Source organism: Girardinichthys multiradiatus, chromosome 10, assembly GCF_021462225.1.
Source record: "Girardinichthys multiradiatus isolate DD_20200921_A chromosome 10, DD_fGirMul_XY1, whole genome shotgun sequence".
Lineage (NCBI taxonomy): Eukaryota > Metazoa > Chordata > Actinopteri > Cyprinodontiformes > Goodeidae > Girardinichthys > Girardinichthys multiradiatus.
In genome coordinates, this window is record NC_061803.1 from 37,802,049 (window position 1) to 37,827,773 (window position 25,725).

The 25,725-nt window shown below is 43.1% G+C and overlaps 1 protein-coding gene across 7 annotated transcripts in view; it reads left to right on the top strand.

Moving 5' to 3' along the window:
* Positions 1–10,223: 10,223 nt before the first annotated feature.
* LOC124874883 (V-type proton ATPase 116 kDa subunit a 1-like) overlaps positions 10,224–25,725 on the top strand; it is a 66,919-nt gene continuing 51,417 nt past the window's right edge. For 5 of the 7 annotated variants that reach the window (XM_047376487.1, XM_047376489.1, XM_047376491.1 and 2 more), the window contains exons 1-8: positions 10,224–10,379; positions 10,971–11,126; positions 11,231–11,309; positions 12,619–12,716; positions 12,836–12,964; positions 13,101–13,183; positions 24,724–24,850; positions 25,018–25,100. In XM_047376487.1, the coding sequence (XP_047232443.1) occupies positions 11,010–11,126; positions 11,231–11,309; positions 12,619–12,716; positions 12,836–12,964; positions 13,101–13,183; positions 24,724–24,850; positions 25,018–25,100 (716 nt within the window). In that variant the 5' untranslated portion in view covers positions 10,224–10,379; positions 10,971–11,009. Of the gene's footprint in view, positions 10,380–10,621; positions 10,759–10,970; positions 11,127–11,230; positions 11,310–12,618; positions 12,717–12,835; positions 12,965–13,100; positions 13,184–24,723; positions 24,851–25,017; positions 25,101–25,725 lie in introns of those variants that run through there. The other 2 variants (XM_047376490.1, XM_047376488.1) reach the window with 2 other exon arrangements.

Here is a 25,725-nt window from a genome sequence, read left to right on the forward strand (position 1 = left end):
TTGCTCAGTGGTCCAAAGTACTTTTTTTGGATGAAAGCAAATTCTGCATGTCATTCGGAAATCAAGGTGCCAGAGTCTGGAGGAAGACTGGGGAGAAGGAAATGCCAAAATGCCAGAAGTCCAGTGTCAAGTACCCACAGTCAGTGATGGTCTGGGGTGCCGTGTCAGCTGCTGGTGTTGGTCCACTGTGTTTTATCAAGGGCAGGGTCAATGCAGCTAGCTATCAGGAGATTTTGGAGCACTTCATGCTTCCATCTGCTGAAAAGCTTTATGGAGATGAAGATTTAATTTTTCAGCACGACCTGGCACCTGCTCACAGTGCCAAAACCACTGGTAAATGGTTTACTGACCATGGTATCACTGTGCTCAATTGGCCTGCCAACTCTTCTGACCTGAACCCCATAAAGAATCTGTGGGATATTGTGAAGAGAACGTTGAGAGACTCAAGACCCAACACTCTGGATGAGCTAAAGGCAGCTATCGAAGCATCCTGGGCCTCCATAAGACCTCAGCAGTGCCACAGGCTGATTGCCTCCATGCCACGCCGCATTGAAGCAGTCATTTCTGCAAAAGGATTCCTGACCAAGTATTGAGTACATAACTGTACATGATTATTTGAAGGTTGACGTTATTTGTATTAAAAACACTTTTCTTTTATTGGTCAGATGAAATATGCTAATTTTGTGAGATAGGAATTTTGGGTTTTCATGAGCTGTATGCCAAAATCATCCGTATTAAGACAATAAAAGACTTGAAATATTTCAGTTAGTGTGCAATGAATCTAAAATATATAAATGTTAAATTTTCATCATGACATTATGGGAAATAATGAACTTTATCACAATATGCTAATATTTTGAGAAGGACCTGTAATTCAGATCATTCAGTTAAATGGAGCCTCTCATCTTAAGGCAACACCTCAAACAATCGGCTTCCTTGTGTGACATCAGGGAAAAATCCAGAGAAATCAGCCCAGATCTTAGGAGGAGAAGCGTTGACGTCCACCAGTCTTGTTCATCCTTGCTTATGTCCAGATACCTGAAGGTTCCACGTTCATCTGTTCTAACAGTTACATGCAGGTATAAACAGCATGGGAGTGTCCAGACATCATGATGTTCAGGAAGGAGACGAGTTTTGTGTTGAAGGAATGAACAGGTTCTGGTGCGCACACAATGGAAATGTCTATACACTTTTGAGTTTTAAGAAAGTTACAAAAAATCCACAAAACGATTCATTTAGCAAATAGAAATAATGTAGGTAATCCTAACTGAGCAAAAACACAATGTGAAGGGAAAGGTGTTTTTTTTAACAAAGAGTATGTAAAGATTTGGTTTTAACCTGACAGATTAATATTTTTGTTTTGGCCGACAGATATCAAGTTGTAGACAATTGCAGTGATAAACAGTCATGGGAAGCAGACTCTTTCCATTCTATAATTTAAGGATCTAATAAAAGGATCTATATGAAATTCTAAATTTCTAAACCTTTGTATGGAAGACCAAGCTCATCCATGATTTAGTAGGTTCTAAAACCATTTTAGCAAGAAAACCCTGAAGCTGTTGCTTTTTGTAAGACTTTATCAGTCTGTCAGTCTTCTTGCTGTTTCTCGTTTAACAGATGGGTGCTGTTAAATAGTACCTTTTCATGGTGACTAAAATGACTAAAGTACTGCACACCCCCATGCCTGACAGTTGGTGGGAAGTGTTTGGTTTTCCCTTAACTTGGTGTTGTGCATCATGCCCACACTTCTTTCCTTCATTTTCATCTGCATAGAAGACATTGGTCCACAAGTCTTCTTTTTGTTTCATCAAAATGTAGCTTGGCAAGCATAACTACCTAGAATGTTCTTCTTGGAAAGATGAGGCTTTCTTCAAGTGACTGCTCCAAACAAGTTTGTGTCTATCATACTTTCATAAAAAGAAAGAGGGCAGACTGTCACAGAGACTAATAGATGTTCAGAGTTTGTTGAGCTGATTTCTTGGAGGCAGAGCACAGATGCGCCATCTGTTGTCTATATAGAGGACAACGTGACAAAAGTGTGGATATGACATTTATACTTTATTATCACATTAGATTATAAAATTATCATTATCATTATTATTATTATTTTGTGTGTCTCACTATACAAAAAGACAGGAGGCCATCTAGGTGAGGTAAGGATAACTTGCTGAAGATCAAAGTGAGCATCAGAATAAGGAAGAAATTAATCCTCATTCTGATGCTCAGTTTGATCATCAGCAAGTTATCCTTACCTCACCTAGATAGCTTCCTGTATTTTTGTTTAAGTTATCTTGATCGTGGCATGGTTGTTGTTGCCAGACAGGCTCGTCTGAATCTTTCAGAACCTGCTGGTCCACTGGGATTTTCTCAAACAACCATCTTTTAGATTAACAGAGAATGGTCCAAAAAAGAGAAAATACACAGTGAGCAGAAGCTGTTGGAAAAGAAAGCCTTGCTGGTCTCAGAGGAGAATGGGCAAACTAGTTCTAAATGATAGAAGCCACTGGTCACCACCAATGTTCCACCATGTGAAACCTCTAAGCAGATGAGCTACAGCAGCAAAAGACCCCACCAGGTGCCACTCCTGTCAATTTAATTCAATTCAGTTTATTTATATAGCACCAATTCACAACAGATGTTGTCTCAAGGCACTCCACAAAAGTCAGGTACATACATTCCAATTAATCCTAACCATTGAACAGTGCAGTCAGATTCAGTTATTTATTCAAATTGGATAAAAAGTTTTTCTATCTAAGGAAACCCAGCAGATTGCATCGAGTCAGAGATTTGTAGCATTCACTCCTCCTGGATGAGCATGTAGCAACAGTGGACAGTCACTGGCGTTGACTTTGCAGCAATCCCTCATACTGAGCATGCATGTAGCGACAGTGGAAAGGAAAAACTCCATTTTAACAGGAAGAAACCTCCAGCAGAACCAGGCTCATCTGCCACGACCGACTTGGGATTTGAGAGAACAGAGCAGAGACACAAAAAGAACACAGAAGCACTGATCCCGGAGTACTTTCCAGGAAAAGTAAATGTTAGTGGATGTAGTTCCTTTAGTTGTTTCATCTAGAAAGAAAGAACACATAAACTTTGAGCCAGCTTTCAAGGATAGATTCTTAAAGAGAGCCCATTTAATTAGTTACAGTAAAAGCTCAGTCAATAGCTATATCTAGGAGAGAGAAAGGGTTAAACCCTGAACAACAGTGCCAAGTGGATCATCTGTAGAAGGTGAGCATTAAGTTGTTGCCAGCAGAAGCTTGGACAATGCCCCTCTCCAGAAAGGTGTCACAGGTAGACCAGAGTCAGGCCAGGTGTAGCTTCTAGGAAGAGAAAAGAAAGAGAACATAAAGTGAAAAACTGAAATAACAGCAAATAATGCAAAATTGGAGAGTAGTGTGAGAATGTAGCAAAGAGGGTGAAAGTGGTCATTATGTCCTCCAGCAGCCTAAGCCTATAGCAGCATAACTACAGAGATAGTTTCAGTTTCAGTTTATTTATTTATATAGCGCTTATTCACAACAATGTCATCTCAAGGCACACCACAAAGGGTCCGGAAGAGCGCGGGGAGGCCAGACCAAACCACCGAGTGCCAGAGCCCGGCCACCCCAGAACAGGCCACGTGTAGGGGCACTAAGTAAAATAATAAACTGATAAAGTTTGTCCATCTAGAGCCCACTGATGCCCATTGTTATACTAAAAACCACAAGGATCAGGATACCTTTCTCTGCCTGACTGATTATAACCATTGGAAAAGAGAAGGGGTCATAAAGGTAGCAGAAATGGAGGGTGTGTTTGCACCTCAACCATAACTGAGCTGGTTTAGGCTAAACCTGACTCCCCCTTACTCCATCCAACAGGGAGGGAGAAAGGCAGAGGTAAAAAAGGAAGATAGCCTAAGCCACTCTAACTATAAGCTTTATCAAAAAGGAAAGTGTTCAGCCTAGCCTTAAAAGTAGACAGCCTCACCGACCACAACTGGGAGCTGGTTCCACAGGAGAGGAGCTCAATAACTAAAGGATCTGCCTCCCATTCTACTTCTAGAAACTGTAGGAACCACCAGTAAACCTACAGTCTGAGAACGAAGTACTCTGTTAGGAACATATGGAACAATCAGATCTCTGATGTATGATGGAGCTAGATTATTAAGGGCTCTATTTATAAGGAGGAGAATTTTAAATTCTATTCTGGATTTAACAGGGAGCCAATGAAGGGAAGCTAAAATAGGAGAAATATGATCTATCTTTTTAATTTTCATCAGAACTCTTGCTGCAGCATTTTGAATCAGCTGAGGGCTTTTAACTGCATTTTGTGGACATCCTGATAGTAAAGAATTACAATAGTCCAGCCTTGAAGTAACAAATGCATGGACTAGTTTTTCAGCGTCTCTCCTGGATAGGATATTTCTAATTCTGGCAATGTTCCGGAGGTGAAAGAAGGAAATCCTAGAAACCTGTTTAATATGGGATTTAAATGACATGTCCTGGTCAAAAATAACAGCAAGGTTTTTTACTTTATTACCGGAGGTCAATTTAATGCCATCCAGTTTAAATGATTGACTAAGCAGTTTCTTTTTTAAAGACTCTGGTCCAAAGACAACAACTTCTGTCTTGTCTGAATTTAGAAGCTAAAAATTTTAAGTCATCCAAGTTTTTATGTCTTCAAGACATGCTTGTAGTCTATTTAACTGGTTGGGCTCATCAGGATTTATGGATAAGTAAAGCTGAGTATCATCAGCGTAACAGTGAAAATTTATCCTATGCTGGTTGATAATTTGACCTATTGGAAGAATATGTATAGTAAAGAGAATTGGCCCAAGTACTGAACCCTGTGGTACTCCACAATTAACCCTGGAGTTTAAAGATGATTTATCATTTACATGAACAAACTGGAATCTGTCAGACAAATATGATTTAAACCAGCCTAGCGCTGTTCCCCTGATCCCTACAGCATATTCCAGCCTTTCTAAGAGAATATTATGATCGACTGTATCAAATGCAGCACTGAGATCTAAGAGGACAAGTACAGACACAAGTCCATTATCTGAGGCCATAAGAATATCGTTAGTGACTTTCAGCAGAGCTGTTTCAGTGCTATGATGACCTCTGAAGCCTGACTGATACTCTTCAAACAGGTCATTGCTGTGTAAATACTCACACATTTGATTAGCAACTATTTTCTCAAGAATTTTAGATAAGAATGGAAGATTGGATATAGGTCTGTAATGTTTCAAGTCATCTCGATCAAGCGAAGGTTTCTTAAGTAAAGGATTAATTACAGCTACCTTAAAAGCCTGTGGTACATATCCATTTACTAAGGATAGGTTTATCATACCTAAAATGGTACTGGTAATCAGAGGGAACACTTCCTTAAATAATTTGGTTGGGATTGGGTCTAACATACAAGTTGAATGTTTAGATGAGGCTAATATTTCTGATAACTCAGGAAGCTCCACAGGATCAAAACAGTCCAAACACAAATCAGGTTCTGCAGTTATTTCCAATGTTGTTTCACTTGCTGAGGATGAAGTAATCATCTTCGGGAGTATGTCAAAGATTTTTTTTTTTATAGAATCAATTTTATTTAAGAACAATTCCATAAAGTCATGACTGCTGAGAGCTAAGGGAATGGATGGCTCAACAGAGCTATGACTCTGTACGTTTAGCAACTGTACTGCTGTTCTGGCTTGGCGAAGTGTCTTGTCATACAACAGTAGGCTATTTTTCCAGATTAAGTAGGAATCCTCTAGGTGTGTAGAGTGCCATTTTCTCTCCAATTTTCTAACATTGTGCTTTAAAGTACACAGATCTAAATTAAACCAAGGAGCCTGCCTCCTGTGAATAATTACCTTCTTTTTCAAGGGGGCTGCATTGTCTAATGCACCACGCAATGATGAAGTAACACTATCAACAAGAGAATCAATTTGTGAAGGGGCAGAAACAAAATTATTGCACTCCACTGTGCTTTTCTGTGATAATGAGGAAATTAAAAGTGGAACAGATTCTTTAAAGGTTGTTACAGCATTGTCTGATAATAATCTACTATAATGAAATTTTCTTTCAGGTGTGGGGTACTCTGCTAAATTAAACTCAGATGTTATTAAGAAATGGTCAGATAGGACAGGTTTATTGTTATGTCTTTACACTCAATGCCATATGTCAGTACAAGGTCCAGAGAATGAAGACAAAGGTGGGTAGGTTTGTTAATGTTTTGTGCAAAGCCAATTGAGTCTAAGACAGCATTAAACGCTATATTTAGGCTAGAGTTGTGCTTATTTTTATGAGATTTTCCTGATTTCCTCCTTTTAGATTATTTTTTAATCTATTCAATTTTGGCCGTGAGCGAGACACTGTCTTAATAGGGTAATGTGTGGGTAGCAGTACAGAAGCTGCAGAGAGGAGTGTTAAACTACGACCCTGCTTCCTGGTCTGAACCCTGGGTTGTCAGAGTTTTGGAGAACTAATAAATTCGGCCAGATTCCTAGAAAGAAGAGCTGCTCCATCCGAAGTGGGATGGATGCTGTCTCTCCGGATCAGACCAGGTTTTCCCCAAAATGTTCGCCAGTTATCAATGTAGCCCACATCGTTTTCTGGACACCACCTAGACAGCCAGCGGTTGAATGACAGCATGCGGCTAAACATGTTGTCACTGATCAGATCAGGGAGGGGACCAGAGAAAATTACGAAGTCAGACATTGTTTTGGCAAACTTACACACCAAAGCAACACTAACTTTAGTGACCTCCGATTGACATAACCGGGTGTCATTATCGCCAGCGTGAATAACAATCTTACTGTATTTACGCTTATCCTTAGCCAGTAGTTTCAGGTAGGATTTGATGTTGCCCGTTCTGGTCCCTGGCAGACATTTGGCGTTCTGGCTCCTGTCAGTGAAGAACAAACTGAGGCTACAGGTTAAACAGACTCACCTAAACTGGAGAATAACAGTGTTAGGAATAACCTCTATTAATATGACTCATAGCTGTTTTTCCCATTTATACCATAGTGATATAAAGCATAAGTTCTAGTGTTTCCCTTTTGTTAGAATAGGATAAGAATGCTTATCGACACACATTACAAGGATAAATGGCCCAAGGGTTGTCATAAATGACCTGAGGCTGGGGCACTGGGTTTGATAGTGGAGCAGCCGATATCTGGTTTGATTAGAAAGACACAGCACACTTAGATTAAGGATGGACACCTGCTACTACACAACCTACCGAATAGACACCACAATGGTGACACATAGTCTACTGATAATCACTGAGGGAGAGCACATCCATTGCATTGGAGTGCCAGATATAAAACTACATGTGACCTTCGTTCGGGGCTCTTCGTCATCCTTTCACAGACGGCGACGGTCCGAGACGGAAGCCTCAGCGCTAATCTCTGTAATCATTCCTCTGCCTAATTTAGATTAAAGGAGCTAAAACTTAGAAACTGTTTGAGAGTTGTTCATTTAAGAGTCAGTGTTAAAGTGTGTGATAGCTTCTGGAGACCAAGGACCGGAGGAACTCCGAGACGTCTGACCACCAACAGGGTGCGGTAGCTCGGACAACAGATAGGAACAACGTTCCTGTTCTGATGAGACTTAATTTCAGCTGCAATATTCAGATGGTTGGATTACAGTTTGGTGTAACCAATGTGAAGGCATGAATCCATCCTTCCTTATATCAATAGTTTCCAGTCATACAGACCACTCAAAGCGCTTTACACTAGAGCCACATTCAACCAGTCGCACTCACTAACGCTAACACATTCATACGCCGATATGCAGATCGGTAGGCAACTTGAGTTTAAGTGCCTTGCCCAGGGGCACATCTGGCAGAAGGAAGGTGGATTCGAACCCACAACCTTCCGATTGCAAGACAACTACTCTTCCTACTGATGGTGGTGCTATCATGGTGTGGGGAATATTTTCTTGGAACACTTCGGACACCTTAACACCAGGTGAGGCTCATTTACCGCACAGTCCACCTGAGTGTTGTTGGTGACCATCCGTTCATGACCACATGGATCATCTACTGATGGATACTTCCAGCAGGATAATGCTCCATGTGACAAAATTAAAATCATCTAAAACTGGTTTCTTGAACATGACAATGAGTCGACAGAACTACAATGGTCTCCACAGGTCTCACAAGTCTCATAGGTCTCGGTCCCATTGAGAATCTTCAGGATGTGCTAAAACAAGAGCTTTTCATCATAGAAGTTCAGCTGACAAATCGGCAGGAACTGAGTGATGCTGTCATGTCAATATGGACCAGAATCTACGAGGAATCTACTAGGTTTCTGACACCTTGCTGGGTCTATGTCATGAAGAATTAAGGCAATTCTCGAGGCAAAGAGGGGTCCAAACCGGTACTAGGACGGTGTACCTAATAAAGTGGCAGGAGCGTGTACAGGTCCTTCTCAAAATATTAGCATATTGTGATAAAGTTCATTATTTTCCATAATGTCATGATGAAAATTTAACATTCATATATTTTAGATTCATTGCACACTAACTGAAATATTTCAGGTCTTTTATTGTCTTAATATGTATGATTTTGGCATACAGCTCATGAAAACCCAAAATTCCTATCTCACAAAATTAGCATATCATTAAAAGGGTCTCTAAACGAGCTATGAACCTAATCATCTGAATCAACGAGTTAACTCTAAACACCTGCAAAAGATTCCTGAGGCCTTTAAAACTGCCAGCCTGGTTCATCACTCAAAACCCCAATCATGGGTAAGACTGCCGACCTGACTGCTGTCCAGAAGGCCACTGTTGACACCCTCAAGCAAGAGGGTAAGACACAGAAAGAAATTTCTGAACGAATAGGCTGTTCCCAGAGTGCTGTATCAAGGCACCTCAGTGGGAAGTCTGTGGGAAGGAAAACGTGTGGCAGAAAACGCTGCACAACGAGAAGAGGTGACCGGACCCTGAGGAAGATTGTGGAGAAGGGCCGATTCCAGACCTTGGGGGACCTGCGGAAGCAGTGGACTGAGTCTGGAGTAGAAACATCCAGAGCCACCGTGCACAGGCGTGTGCAGGAAATGGGCTACAGGTGCCGCATTCCCCAGACCTGGGCTACAGAGAAGCAGCACTGGACTGTTGCTCAGTGGTCCAAAGTACTTTTTTTGGATGAAAGCAAATTCTGCATGTCATTCGGAAATCAAGGTGCCAAAGTCTGGAGGAAGACTGGGGAGAAGGAAATGCCAAAATGCCAGAAGTCCAGTGTCAAGTACCCACAGTCAGTGATGGTCTGGGGTGCCGTGTCAGCTGCTGGTGTTGGTCCACTGTGTTTTATCAAGGGCAGGGTCAATGCAGCTAGCTATTAGGAAATTGTGGAGCACTTCATGCTTCCATCTGCTGAAAAGCTTTATGGAGATGAAGATTTCATTTTTCAGCACGACCTGGCACCTGCTCACAGTGCCAAAACCACTGGTAAATGGTTTACTGACCATGGTATCACTGTGCTCAATTGGCCTGCCAACTCTCCTGACCTGAACCCCATAGAGAATCTGTGGGATATTGTGAAGAGAACGTTGAGAGACTCAAGACCCAACACTCTGGATGAGCTAAAGGCCGCTATCGAAGCATCCTGGGCCTCCATAAGACCTCAGCAGTGCCACAGGCTGATTGCCTCCATGCCACGCCGCATGGAAGCAGTCATTTCTGCCAAAGGATTCCCGACCAAGTATTGAGTGCATAACTGTACATGATTATTTGAAGGTTGACGTTTTTTGTATTAAAAACACTTTTCTTTTATTGGTCGGATGAAATATGCTAATTCTGTGAGATAGGAATTTTGGGTTTTCATGAGCTGTATGCCAAAATCATCCGTATTAAGACAATAAAAGACCTGAAATATTTCAGTTAGTGTGCAATGAATCTAACATATATGAATGTTAAATTTTCATCATGACATTATGGAAAATAATTAACTTTATCACAATATGCTAATATTTTGAGAAGGACCTGTATATTGGTTGGTTTTTCTTTTATTTAATACAGTTGGAGCTGCATAAAATAATCAGCTATTTCCTGTGGCGATTTTCGAAATAAAATTATGTTTAACTCTTATTTATTGTCAGCATTATTAGTAAGAATAAAATAATGTCATAATAACATTTGGAACTACATAAGACGTCTTAATATCTCAATAGATTCATGATTTATGAGCGGAGAAATTATCTTTATAAAACTAAAACCTTCTTGTTTTATTTTGAACTTCTCTGCTCGGTCTAATGTACCAGCCTGACAAGCCGATGCGAACAGGAGTTGCACCCAGCATCCCAGGCGTCGTGACAGGCAGGAGGAAGCGCTGCTGCTGCTGGAGGAAGAAGAGGTGGTGCTAGTGGTACCTTCAGGCCTGTAATCTTTATTCATGTGAGTATTTTACCTGTTTCGTAGCGTCAGACACGCTGACGGCCGCATTGATAAGCCGTGGAAAGGCGACACTCTGAGCATCTGACCTGTTAGAAAATCCTCCCTATTTCTCCGTGACTACAGTTCTGACCTAGGTTAAAACGGCCTAAACGGTACGAGAGAAAGGCTAAATACCAACATTTTAACCGGTAGATACCCGAGTTAGTGCTGATGATGAGCTAGCGACGAATAATTCAGGAGCAGGAAGGCCGAGCCGCAGCATCATGGCGTCCTTGAATGCTGAAGGGCAGAGCTGGAGCAGGAGGGATGCTGGGACATGGACCGGTCCGATCATCAGGCAGCCATGATGCTGGGTTAATTTAGACTTGATCATGAATAGGTGACTGCTGTTTTACCAGCTTCATCAGAGAAACCTTGGAAACATTTATCAAAAAAACCTTTGTAGCAAACAAAAATCTGATATTGAAAGAGAATCCACAATGAATGGGCCACAGCTTCTCTGTTGGAGCTTTGACTTAATCTGTAAAGACATTCCTGTTCTAAGAATATATTTTCTAGTTTGATGATCCAATCTGCTTGTTCTTTTTGTAGTTTGTGGTTTTCTAGCTGAGGTGGTGTGTGGATGTCACCATGGGGGAACTGTTCAGAAGTGAGGAGATGACTTTGGCCCAGCTCTTTCTCCAGTCAGAGGCGGCTTACTGCTGTGTCAGTGAGCTGGGAGAACTTGGCATGGTCCAGTTCAGAGATGTAAGTTCTGAATTGTTTTGTTCAATCATGTCTCAAATAAATAATATGTTTTCTAGGGCTGAATTGGTAATGCCTGAAAATATATCATTGATTGTTTTCCACAGTTAAATCCTGATGTAAACGTTTTCCAGCGCAAGTTTGTGAATGAAGTCAGAAGATGTGAGGAGATGGACAGGAAACTGAGTGAGTAAACATCTCACCATATTGTTCTGTTTAACCAGATGTTTACATACACCGAAACAGAAAACTTGGATTGCTTGACTCACAGTATGACATCAAAACCAGACCAAACATTCAGTGTTTTAAGTCAATTAGGATGACCCAAATTAGTTTTGTTTGCTAAATACAGGAATAATGACAAACAGAGATGGTTTTAACATTCTAAAATACAGAAATTGTCAAATATTTCCTCAGTAAAGATGCCTTTTAATGTGTCTGACTTGGGTCAAATGTTTTAGTTTTCCCTCCAGAACCTTTTCACCAATTACTCCTAACAGAACCGGTTAAACTGGGTCAGGTTTATAGGCTACCTTGCTCCCAAACACCTTTTCAGCTCTGCTGAGATCAGGACTTTGTTGTCTTTAAGCCACTTTGTAACTGACTTGGTAGTATGCTGAGGGACATTGTTCATTCGGAAGACCTGTTTGTGTCCAAAGTTAAACTTCTTGGCTGATGTATTGAGATGTTGCTTCAATATTTCCACATAATGTTTTTTACTCACAATGCCATTTACTTTCTGAAGTGCACCAGTCCAACCTGTAGCAAAACACCCTACATCATGATGGTGCCACCACTGTACTTCACATTTGGGATGGTGTCCTCTGAGTGGACTGAGTTTATTTGGTGCTTTTTTAGTTATACCAACTGCTCAAAGCATTTTACATTAGAGCCACATTTAGCCAATCACACTCATGAACACAACATTCAAACACCAGAACAAACATTGGTAGGTAACTTGGGATCAGATGCCTTGCCCAGGAACATACCAAGATGTGGAAGGACAAAGCTGGAATTGATCCTACAACTTACAAGGCAACTACTGTTCCAGCTGGGCAACAGTGACTCACAAGCCATTCATCTGTCCCTCCATCCATCGGTCTATTTGTCCATACATTCGTCTGTCTATCCATCTGTCTGTCTGTTAGTCCATCTATCCGTCCATCTGTCCCTCTTTCCGTCCATCTATCTGTCCATCCATTGTCTATATCGTTTATTCCTCTCCGGAATTATGAAGCCACGATATCATCTTGTAGGCCTTCCTAAATAGATTAGTTACAGTAATTTTAGTGTATGTAAATTTTTACTCTTTAAAAGTATAAAAAAATCTGATTATTCTGGTTTTTAGCAAACAGAAAAATCATTGGTGATCATATCTGTGGTAAAACAGGTTATTCAATTCCAGACTGTGAGAAATAAAGGTTATGTGTCTTTTTGCGTAGCCTATTCAAATGTCTGGTTCCATCTCTGAAGAACTGTTTCTCTGTCCAAACAGGGTTTGTTGAGAAGGAGATCAAAAAGGCGAGCATCCTGATGGTGGACACTGGAGAGAATCCAGAAGTACCTTTTCCCAGGGACATGATTGACCTGGAGGTTATCGCCAAACTGATTCATACAGACGCTTAATATGTAGCACAATCTATATCTAGATTTCTGATCATATTTCTTACCTTGAACACCATCTTTAACTGTGTGATGTCTACACTTGGCAGGCCACGTTTGAGAAGCTGGAGAATGAACTGAAGGAGATCAACACCAACCAAGAAGCCCTGAAGAAGAACTTCCTGGAGTTGACTGAACTCAAACATATCCTGCACAGAACACAGCAGTTTTTTGATGAGGTTTGCTCATGAGAACAGCCACAGTTTTTCTCTGTATTTTGGTATATCAAACCTGGAGTTTCTAACGCTTTAACTTACCCAAGAGCAGCACTGCAACCAAACCAAGTAATGAAAGCAATGAAATGATCTCTTCTAGATGGAAGATCCCAACCTGCTTGAGGAGTCCTCAGCTCTGATGGAAGGCAGTGAGGGTGGCCGCGGTGCTCCGCTCAGACTGGGGTAAAAATGAAACACAGTTCAGCTGTTTTACTTCATCATATTACACACATGTATGAAAGTGGATGTGCTTAACATCTTTTAGACATATTAAAACTATCAACACACATTTGGCATATTAAAATATTAGGCATTGCCTTGAAAGTCCAGATGATCTAACAAAGTAATCTACTTTTTAACACGTTGATGCTGATGTCACAATGCAAACACTGAGTTGAATTACATGCCGACTTAAAAACGCTACAGAAGACCAAAGATTAAGGAGGACTAGATCTGTCTAACTTTCACCATTACTACTTGGCCAACAGGCTACAATATATCTCAAAATGGTTTAAACACAGTCCTCTAGAGGAACCCTGGCTAGACATAGATCAGACATTAGTCAATAATATTAAGATTTCAGACCTACCATTTATTAGCTCAAATATAAAACATGTATAAAGCCTCAATATCAGTTCCTCTCTGACAGCATGGTGGGAGTATCTAAAATGACAGGGTCTTCACTTATCCCTTGCAGATGTACACCCATCTGGAACAACCCTCATATCCTACAAAAAATAATATGATAAACTCCCCAGATTTGAGGAGTAAAGGAACTGAATACCTGGAACATATATTTGAAGGAATTCTGTTCATCCCATTTAACAGATTAATTATACAATATGGGATGGACAAGAATACATTTTTAGAAAACAAATTAAATCTATAATATTTTTTAATTTAGGCTTAAAGACGTTGGGTTACAAATGCCTTCAAGTGTATTAGAGTTTCTAAAACTAAACCCCCCTAAATTAATGTCTAAAATATACAGGGCACAGTCTAAAATAGATCAATCAATATCCCTTCCTATTACAAAATGGGAGGTGGACATATCAGTCAACTTTGACCAAACATTTTGGTCTCAGAAATGTTGAAGAACTTTCAAAATGACTAGTAACCCCAGTTTACAATTAATACAATATAAAATCCTTCATAGAGTATCTTATACAGGTCCTTCTCAAAATATTAGCATATTGTGATAAAGTTCATTATTTTCCATAATGTCATGATGAAAATTTAACATTCATATATTTTAGATTCATTGCACACTAACTGAAATATTTCAGGTCTTTTATTGTCTTAATACGGATGATTTTGGCATACAGCTCATGAAAACCCAAAATTCCTATCTCACAAAATTAGCATATCATTAAAAGGGTCTCTAAACGAGCTATGAACCTAATCATCTGAATCAACGAGTTAACTCTAAACACCTGCAAAAGATTCCTGAGGCCTTTAAAACTCCCAGCCTGGTTCAACGAGAAGAGGTGACCGGACCCTGAGGAAGATTGTGGAGAAGGGCCTATTCCAGACCTTGGGGGACCTGCGGAAGCAGTGTACTGAGTCTGGAGTAGAAACATCCAGAGCCACCGTGCACAGGCGTGTGCAGGAAATGGGCTACAGGTGCCGCATTCCCCAGGTCAAGCCACTTTTGAACCAGAAACAGCAGCAGAAGCGCCTGACCTGGGCTACAGAGAAGCAGCACTGGACTGTTGCTCAGTGGTCCAAAGTACTTTTTTCGGATGAAAACAAATTCTGCATGTCATTCGGAAATCAAGGTGCCAGAGTCTGGAGGAAGACTGGGGAGAAGGAAATGCCAAAATGCCAGAAGTCCAGTGTCAAGTACCCACAGTCAGTGATGGTCTGGGGTGCCGTGTCAGCTGCTGGTGTTGGTCCACTGTGTTTTATCAAGGGCAGGGTCAATGCAGCTAGCTATCAGGAGATTTTGGAGCACTTTATGCTTCCATCTGCTGAAAAGCTTTATGGAGATGAAGATTTAATTTTTCAACGCGACCTGGCACCTTCTCACAGTGCCAAAACCACTGGTAAATGGTTTACTGACCATGGTATCACTGTGCTCAATTGGCCTGCCAACTCTCCTGACCTGAACCCCATAGAGAATATGTGGGATATTGTGAAGAGAACGTTGAGAGACTCAAGACCCAACACTCTGGATGAGCTAAAGGCCGCTATCGAAGCATCCTGGGCATCCATAGGACCTCAGCAGTGCCACAGGCTGATTGCCTCCATGCCACGCCGCATTGAAGCAGTAATTTCTGCAAAAGGATTCCCGACCAAGTATTGAGTGCATAACTGTACATGATTATTTGAAGGTTGACGTTATTTGTATTAAAAACACTTTTCTTTTATTGGTCAGATGAAATATGCTAATTTTGTGAAATAGGAATTTTGGGTTTTCATGAGCCGTATGCGAAAATCATCCGTATTAAGACAATAAAAGACCTGAAATATTTCAGTTAGTGTGCAATGAATCTAAAATATATGAATGTTAAAATTTCATCATGACATTATGGAAAATAATGAACTTTACCACAATATGCTAATATTTTGAGAAGGACCTGTACAGATCAACGGATGTTCAGGATGGGTTTTGCACCATGTAATACTTGCTTACACTGCACAGGCAACATAACTGACAACTACATTTACGCGCTATGGTTATGCACACCTGTTCAGAGGTTCTGGTACCTGATATGTGAAGACCTATCAAAGAGTCTGAGATAAAATGTTCCACCTTCCCTCTCAGGTTACTTAAAAAATCTTATTATTATTAACCAGTATAGAAAACGTTTGTTGGATTATATAAGTTTTGAGACAGTCTCTGCCTCCTCGTCAGATCAATTTATCTGGGCTCCTTTAATTGGCTCCATCACCTTGTGGTGGTGGGGTGCCTTTGGCTTCATCCTGTGGGGCACTGTTGTGGATACGGGGGGATGTCTGGGTTTGGGGAATTTGGGGTGTCTCTCGATTGGGGTCGCTTGGGGTTCTGGCACCAGGGGCTGTGGCCCCTACCGAGTTTGGGCTTTGGTGGGTCTCAGGGGAGACATTTGGGTGCTTTATGTGATGCTTTCGGGGGGCCTGTGGCCCCTACCGAGTTTGGGCTTTGGTGGGTTTCAGGGGAGACATTTGGGTGCTTCATGCGATGCTTTTGGGGGGCCTGTGCTGGCAGACATAGGTTACTGGCTTGGTGGCTGTGCTGCTCCTGGGCGGGTCTGGGGTGTGCTCAGAGGTTCGGGGTTTTTGGGGTGTGTCGCCCCCAGCTGGGGTCCTGGCTGGGCCTAGGGGGCTTGGGTCCTGGTGGGTATGTTGGCGGGGTTTTGGGCTGGTGAATGTGCTGGGACCCGGCCCTTGCCTGGGGGCCTTCGGTGCATTGGTGGGCTTGGGGCCTCCTAAACTGGCAGGTAAGTACCATCTCATTGCAGGTGCACTATCCTTCAAGGAGTGCATTTATCTGGCGGGACAGAGGGTCTGTGGTAGCTGGCCGAAGTCAACCTGAGTGTCTAATGTCTTATGTGTTCTGGGAGTTGTTCGAATGTTGGGGTGTGTGTAAGTTTTCATCTGGGGTGGGGGTGGATGGTTGGCCTTGGCTGCCGATAGACATCGATCTGGGTGGTTCCTTGTCTTGGTCCCGGTTTCTGATGCTGGTTCCGATACTGTCTAGGGGAGGGGTCTACATGGTTTGGGCAGGCGGGCGGGCTGGCCAGGGTTGTTCTCGGGGTGGACTGGTCTCGGCTTCTCAGTGGGTTTTGGCTCTCTCTGCCTTTTGTGGGTTTTGGTATGGGTTTTCTTGCGGGGCTACTTCTGGCTGGGGTATGGGTGTCGGGCATGTGTTGTTGGGTTTGGATCCTGTGGGTCTTCTTTAGGCGGGGGTGCACTTTTGCAGGGGGCTTTAATTTTGATGGGCTGGTGGGGGCGCATTTGTGCAGTGTGGGCTTTGTGCACAGCTTTTGCTTGGGTGCTCTTTACTGTGTTCTTTCCTCTGTTTTATAGTGTGCTGTGGTGTTGAGGTGGTAGTCCTTTGCTGTGTGGGCTGTGGCCTTTCTGTGGTGCCCTTTGGCTTGCTGGGCCAGTGTCTTTCCCTTGGGCACGGTGGTGGGCAGGGTGGTGCGTCACAGGGTTCATTTGGTTCATTTGTCTAAGGGGGGTCTATGTGCCTATGCTGGCTGGGGTCTTGCATTTTGGTGATCCTGCCATTTTGGGTCTGGTGTGGCTTATTGGCAGCATTGGTGTTGGTGTGGGGCGTATTTTGTTGCTCCACTGGTCTGGTTGTGGCTGCAGACTGGTGCCGGGCTGGGGGGCAACAAGGACTAGGCACTCTGTTGGCTCTGCCCCGTGGCTTCAGGGATGGTTGGGCATGTTGGTTATGTGCCCTCCTTTGCTTGGCGTATTCATGCTTGGTGGGCCGGCTGGTCTGTTTTTTGGGGGTTTTTTTGGAGTGGGGCCGCACTCTTAGTCGTCACTGCGCACTTCCGGCTGGCTTCTCTTCATTGGGGGTTCTTGCCTCTTTGGGCGAGGGTCTGGGTGTCGGGGCTGGGGTTTGGGGATTGACGGTTTGGGCAGTTCCGGGCAGGGGGCTGGGGTGTTGGTCCCAGTTTTCGGTCGGTTATAGGGGCCCGGTGCCTCTCCCTAGCTTTGGGCCCAGTGGATGTGCCTGTGGAACTCGGCAAACAGGGGTGCCTATTGAGGTAAGCCAGGGAGCTGGCTCCCTCGGAGAGCATTTTTCCCCCCCGGTCCTTCCCTCCCCATCTCTCCGTGCTGTGGGCTGGGCTGTGGCTGGCCAGCCTGCCTGTTTGGTGCCTGCTTGGTGCGGCGGGATATGCCGTGCGGGAGCATGAGTGACCTTCGGAATTTAAGTGTGGGGTTGGTGGGATGCCCGGTGTTTGGCGTGCTGTGGTGGCTTCCTTCAGATGATTCTGATGCTTCCTTCCGGGCTACGTTCGGGTGGGTGGAGCCGTGGATCATATCTTGTGCCTGCACTGAGGTAGCTGGCGGGTTGTGCTCTGCCTGGAATAGTTGGCCTGCCCGGCCTGGTTACCTGGCTGGCGCATGTTTCTCTTTCATGGACTTGCGGGCTGGGGCTGCTGGCGTTAGCTGAATGGTTGGGCGGGCTTGGCGGTGTGCTGCTCCGCTGGCTGTCGTGTCCGGAGGGAGGATCGGTGCAGCGGGATGGAGGGTGGCGTGGAAGGGTAGGGTGCTTTGGTGTATGCTGGCTCACTCCCGGCTGTGGCTTGCCAGGGGTCTGGGGCCCTGGTCTCTTTCGGACCTCTGTTTAGGAAGTGATGTGTCCTGGGGTCTTGGATCTCTGGGTCCATGGCTGGATCTGCTTCGGCGTAGACTGCTGCCGGCAGGGCCAGTGGGTTCGTTGTTGCAGCTCCCTGGGGCTTCTGCACTGTGGCTGCTGGGTGGTTCCCCTGAGACTCTCCCTTGCTCTTCTCTGAGGAGGTTGCGGTACTCCTGGCAGTGGTTCTCCTGGGGTTTCTGTGGTCTGGGGGGCCTATTGGTGTTTGTGGCTTGGATCCTCTTTGTGTTTGTCTCGTTCCAGGGTGCAGATGTGTGGCTCCTCACACTCGCTTTTGCAAATTTTTATGGAGAAACCTTGTATACACAAACGCGCTCGCTCACACTTAAACCCACAGGTGTTTAGATTCAGGTGTTAACAGATACACAGATATTCTATATTGAGCTGCAGTTACCACTAAATACATCTTGCATTCATTATTACTGTGCACTTTTTGGTAACAGTGCTGTTATTAGGCCTGAGCAGGTAGGCCTTCAAGGGCCTATTGTAATTCTTCAAGGGCCTATTGTAATTGCTCCGTTTATTATTATTATTCAGGCAACAAATTAATTGCCTTTTTCGCAGCTTTAACATATTCAAAAATTCACCAAATTTGGCAGAGCCATCAGTTGTGTGTGAAATTTATGTATTTTAAGGGTTTCGCGAAAGTCGCAATAAAAATTGCTCAACAGCGCCCCCCTGAAATTTTCAAAAAAGCCTCCACCATGAACTTACTTTATCATAGAATAATGAAATTTGGTACACTTGCAGAACTACCTGAGAACTACCTAAAACTCTCTTGCACCCACGTCCTACAACAAACAGGAAGTTGGCCATCTTGGATTGAAGTTTCGATTTTGACCCCATTTTTGCCGTTTATAACCTTGGTATTTGAATGGACTCCTAGAGATTTTGACTGATCGGCTTGAAATTTGGTCAGTTTGCTCAGAAGGGATGGGTAATCTGAAGTTATCAAAATTGTGACTTTTGAGCATGTTGAGGGGGCGGAGCCAGTTCTCAAAGTTGGACAACTCGCCAAAAAAAATTAAATTGTTATAGTTCTTACAAGGAAAGTCGCAGAGACACAAAACCTTCTGGTATTGATCCACATCTGATCCCGAACAATATTCAATGGTCAAATCCTGACATCATCTAAGCCCCGCCCCCTGAGAACAGGAAGTGTCATGTTCTACTGTGAAAGGTCCAAATTTGACCCCCGTCACCTAATCAACACGAAACTGTCTCCAGTAACAGATAACAAGATGGTCTAAGTTGGTTTCCAGTACTAACAGTTTCGGCTGGAGGGTGTGGCTATGACGGCGCGGCAAGCCCGACTTTCCGCCAAGGCATTACGTTTGCTTCTGATTTCCACATTTTTGATCCGATAGGCACCAAATTCAATAGGATTGATATTGGTCCAGCCCCCTACAGATATCCAGTGAAATAATTGGTAGGCATGGCCTAATTGCTCCACAGCGTCCTCTAGAAGCATTAAAACAACCAGCCCCAAGGCATGCTTTGTCCAAGGTTTATGAAATTTGGTACACATATGTAACTTCTCACAACCTACAAAAAAGTCTCTTGGACCCATTGTGCAAACCCCACAGGAAGTCGGTCATTTTGGATCAAAGCTGCCATTTTCTCTCATTTACACACGTCATATCTGAGCAAACTCCTCCTACAGCTTTTAACTTAGAAACTTCAAAATCAATGACTATGGTCTTAAGGCATTGGGGATCAAAAGTTATCAAAAGCTTTTTGCTACATGAAAGTATGTGGGCGTGGCCATGCCTCAAAATTTGACGTCTTGCCATAAAACACGAAACTGTTATTGTTCCTACAAAGAAAATCACAGATACATGAAACTTTCTGGGATTGATCCATATGACACCCTGATCAATATTCAATGATCAAATGCTGACATCATCAAAGCCCCGCCCCCTGAGAACAGGAAGTGTCATGTTTCACTTAGTGTGGTCCATGTTTGATCCCCTTCACCTAATCAACATGACACTGTCCCAAGTGACAGATAACATGATGGTCTAAGTTCGTGTCTAGTACTGACTGGCTTGGCTGGAGGGTGTGACTATGATGGCATGGCGAATTCTGATGTCACGCCATGGCCATTTGTTTGGCTCTCAATTACACATGCTGGTCCGATTCACTGCAAAATAAATATGGTTGATCTTTGTCAGCCCCCAAACACCTCTATTGGATTGCATTGGAATTTGGATCATCAGCGTTCCCTAGGATATTTCAAGTGCTCTATCTCCCTCATACATCATCAGATCCACTTGAAATGTAGTATACATCATCAGGGATCAATGGTGAACATGTTGGCACAGGCAATTCATGATGTTGTTTTAGCCCTGCCCACTAATAAACAAGTGAGTGCAGCTTCCATCTGGAAGGTCCGATTTACTCAAAACTTTCAATACTTCTCGCCAGACCAAAACTCTGCATGACCGGAGATCATATGACACATTGCTCACAATGCCACCTAGTGTCGACGTGTTGAAATGAAGCAGTGTCATCGTTGGTGGCATGCAGCCGGCGATGCCAGGCTCCCGCGGTCGCTGCACAGGCTGAGTTGCGATGAGGTGCGAGGGTCTTCAATGCTGCTTGCAGCAAAGCGCTGCGAAGGCCTATTGTAATTTGAATGTGTTTCTTATTATTATTATTCACCAGCAAATGAATTGCCTTTTTGGAGGCCTTAACATATTCAAAAACTCACCAAACTTCAGAGAAAGTTGTCCCCCAATAGAAATTTTTGTATTCTAATGGATTTGAAAATGGGCGTGGCCAAACGCCTCTAAAGTGAGATAGGCCAACTGGTAAGTCCTACAGAGTTGAAATTTGCTACATTGGTAGATCCCCCCAAATCATGAAAAAAGGTCTCTTGGGGGTATGCCCTAAAACCAACAGGAAATCGGCCATTTTGGGTCAAAGGGTCATTTTTAGCCCTTTTTCACTTTTCATACATGTCGAACTTTAACGAACTCCTAGGGATTTTGAGCTACCGGCTTCATATTTGGTCAGTATGTAGTTAAGGCATTGGGGATTAAAAGTTATCAAAATTGTGAGTTTTTGAGCATGTTGAAGGGGGGGGACCAGGCCTCAAAGTTAGCCTTCCCGCCACAAATTTCCAACAGCAATAACTTTCACATAAATTGACTGAAATAGACCAAACCTGGTATTATTGATCCCTCTCAGGTCACCAACAATCCTATCTGGTCAAATGATGACATCATCAAAGCCACACCCCCTGAGAACAGGAAGTCACTTTTTTCACTTGCAAAGGTGCCTCTGACCCTCTTGACCCAATCAACTTGAAAGTGTGTCAGAAGGCAAATAACTAGTGGGCCTAACTTCGTTTGAAGCACAGTGACTTTTCATAAAAGGGCGTGGCCATGGCAGCGCGGCAAAGTCAGTTGTCACGCCATGGCCATACATTTGGCTCTAGTTTCCACATATATCATCTGATCTGCAACAAAATCAATACGATTGATCCTTGTCCTGTCCCCAAAAGAAATCTGATGACATATTTGGTGAGCGTGGCCTAATTTCTCCACAGCGCCCCCTACAAAACTTTACAAAATCAGTCCCAAGCCATGCTTTGACCGAGGATTGTAACATTTGGTAGACATATGTAACTTCCCAGGACCTACAAAAAAGTCTCTTGGAGCATTGTTCCATACTCCACAGGAAATCGGCCATTTTGGATTGAAGTTGCCATTTTGACCCCAGATTTGCTGTTTCTAGCCCACTTATCTGAGCAAACTCCTCCTACAGCTTTTGACTTACAGACTTCGAAATCAATGACTATAGTCTCAAGGCATTGGTGATTAAAAGTTATCAAAAACTTTTTGCTACGTCAAAGTATGTTGGCGTGGCTAAGCCTCAAAATCCGACTTCTCGCCATGAAACATAAAATTCTCAGTTTCTAAACAGAAAGTCACAAACACATAAAACCTTCTGGGATTTATCCATATGATGACTGGAACAATATTCAATGGTCAACTGCTGACATCATTTAAGCCCCGCCCCCTGAGAACAGGAAGTGTAATGTTTCACTTAGTGTGGCCCATATTTGATCTCCTTCACCTAATTAAAATTAATCTGTCTCCAATGACAGAAAACACGATGGTCTAACATGGTCTCCAAAACTGACAGGTTTGGCTGGAGGGTGTAGCCAGCGAAGTCTGATGTCACTCCATGGCTATATGTTTGGCTCTAATTTACACGTGCAATGTCCGAATTACTCCAAACTGAATATGGTTGATCTCTGTGAGCCCCCAAACAGCTCTATTAGATTACAATGGAATTTGGCTCAACGGCGCCCACTAGGACACTTCAAGGGCTCTAGCCCCCTCATACATCTTATTCTTGGCACTCAGACAACAAATCTAAGTGCTACAGAACACGGTAAAGAAAAAATAGAATTAAAGCTGCAAGCAGCATTGAAGGCCCTCGCACCTCAGTGCAACTCGGCCTGTGCAACGACCGCGGGAGCCTGGCATCGCCAGCTGCACGCCACCAATTTGGCCACTGTTCATTTCCAAATGTCGCCACTAAGGAGGACTGTGAGCAACATGTCAAATGATCTTCGGTCATGCAGAGTTCTGGTCTGGCGAGAAGCATTCAAAATTAGGAGTAAATCGGACCTTCCAGATGGAAGCCACACTCATTTGTTTATTAGTGGGCGGGGCTAAAGTGATGTCATGAACTGACTGTGGCAACATGTTCAGCATTGATCCATGATGATGTATACTACATTTCAAGTGGATTCGATGATATATGAGGGAGATATAGGCTTTGAAATGTCCTAGGGGTCACTATTGATCCAAATTTCAGTGTAATCCAATAGAGCTGTTTGGGGGCTGACAAAGATCAACCATATTCAGTTTGAAGTAAATCGGACCTTCCTGATGGAAGCTACACTAATTTTTTTCTTAATGGGCGGGGCTAAAGTGATGTCATCAATTGACTGTGTCAACATGTCCATCATTAAGTCATGATCATGTATACTACATTTCAAGTGGATCCGATGATGTATGAGGGAGATAGAGCACTTGAAGTGTCCTAGGGGGCAGTGTTGATCCAAATTCCAATGTAATCCAATAGACCTGTTTGGGTGTTGTCAAAGATCAACCATAGTTATTTTTGAGTATATCGGACCGTGCATGTGTAATTTAGAGCCAAACATTTGGCCGTGGCGTGACATCAGAATTCGCCACGGCATCATAGCCACACCCTCCAGCTAAAGCAGTCAGTACTGAAAACTGTCTTAGACTATCATGTTATCTGTTACAGTTTCTCATTGATTAGGTTAAGAACATCAAAAATTGACTGTCTAAAGGAAAACATGACATTTCCTGTTCTCAGGGGGCGGGGCTTTGATGATGTCAGCATCTGATCAGTGAATATTGTTCAGGGCCAGAGGCAGATCAATCTCAGAAGGGTTCAGGTTTCTGTGACTTTCCTTGTAGGAGCTATATTAATTTCTTCTTAAATGGCAAGAAGTCATATTTTGAGACGTTGCCACGCCCACATGTATCAAAAAGGCAATTCATTTGTCGCCTGAATAATAATAAGAAGAAACGGAGCAATTACAATAGGCCCTTGCAGGCCTTACAATAGGCCCCTGCAGGCCTTCCTGCTCGGGCCTAATTACGTGCCGACTTAAAGATTTCTAAAAGTAGTTGAATGTAGAGCTCACTGAAAAACTAGTTAGGTTAATAATGTCAAGGCTGTTATGTGATAAAAGACAGACGAGTCAGGGGAACACTTGAGGGGATCAGTGGTACAGCCTATACTGAGGGGGTCGGTGGCACCCCCTATATTGTCTGAGTCAGTGGCAACCCTGAGGGGATCAGTGGCAACCACTATACTGAGGGGGTCAGTGAAAACCCTACACTGTAGGGATTGGTGGCATCCCCTATATTGCGGGAGTCAGTGGCACCCCTGAGGGGCTCAGTGGCACCTCCTATACCGAGAGGGTCAGTGGCACCATTGAGGGGTTGGTAGCATCCTTATAAATGTATTTGGCCTCCCAGCACTTATATGCTGGATGTTTGTAATGCATGACTTCAGAGAAGAAATGACAAGGTTTGATAAATTGTAGCATCTATTTATTTATGTTAAATTTAGCTAATGATGATGTGCTTTTTGTCCTTTGTATTCCTGGCCCCAACCTAAAATGATACCAGGATTACATATTTAGTCTGTAAATTGTGAGAAACTGTATTTACAAATTGGACACGCACACATTTTGTGAAGGGTAAAAAGCATAATATCAGCTGAGTTTTGGAATATAGGTACTTGAAAACATAAACTTACAGAAGAAAAATTGAAGATTTGTGAACTTCATTGGGAAAGTTTTTATAGACTTTATCTTCTCTAACAGTGCTATTTGTTCATGCAGGTTTGTGGCTGGAGTAATCAGCAGAGAGAGGATTCCCACCTTCGAGCGGATGCTGTGGAGGGTGTGTCGCGGTAATGTCTTCTTACGCAAGGCAGAGATTGAAGACCCTTTGGAGGACCCCACCACGGTCAGCATCAAGCACAAAGAGTTTCAGACAGCAGTGAAAATGAATTAAAGCACTAACATAACAGCTGACACTGTTACTAAACTATAGGCACACATTATCCAGCAGAGATTCTCCACACCAATTGATTTTAACCCATAATGCTTTTTTAAATTTTTTTTATTTTACAGGGGGACCAAGTTCACAAGTCAGTGTTCATCATCTTCTTCCAGGGTGACCAACTAAAGAACAGGGTGAAGAAGATCTGTGAGGGGTTAGTGTAATCAGTTGTCCTCTATACTGTTAGCAGTCATGGCTTTAGGTGTCAATCTATTTCAGCTCATGTGAATTTAAACTCTGGGTGTAATGGATACAAACCATGTTCAGAAGCTGGACACTTAGAGACTCCTTTGGTCACTCCTTTGTGGCTAGGAGGAAGGAGATGCTGTCCTCGGGTACTTCACACTGTATTTGTGTCTTATCTGGCATTAAAGACTGCCCAGAATGATCGGATTGTTCAAAATCCACGGTACTTTAGATACAGATTGGAAGGTTTTCTTCAGATAGTCCTTCAATGATGCCATGAATGCTGGGAGACATTAAAGAACTGCTCACTGACACTGATGTGGCTCCTCTCAATTGGGTATTAGTACCCGAGATTCAGATGTTTCCATTAAACTGAGGTTACTATGCCTTTAAACTGTTCCCTGGATGATTATGTTATGACTGTAAGCTTCTGATAGGTTTATTCACAACATCTGGGTTAAATCGGGGCTAAAAACCTTGCGAAGATGCTGATGAAGCTGGTAGGAGTTATCATCCACAGTGAAACAAGTACCAGCATAGGCTGAAAGGCCACTCAGAGAAGAAGAAGCCAGATTACCGTTTGTTAATGGACA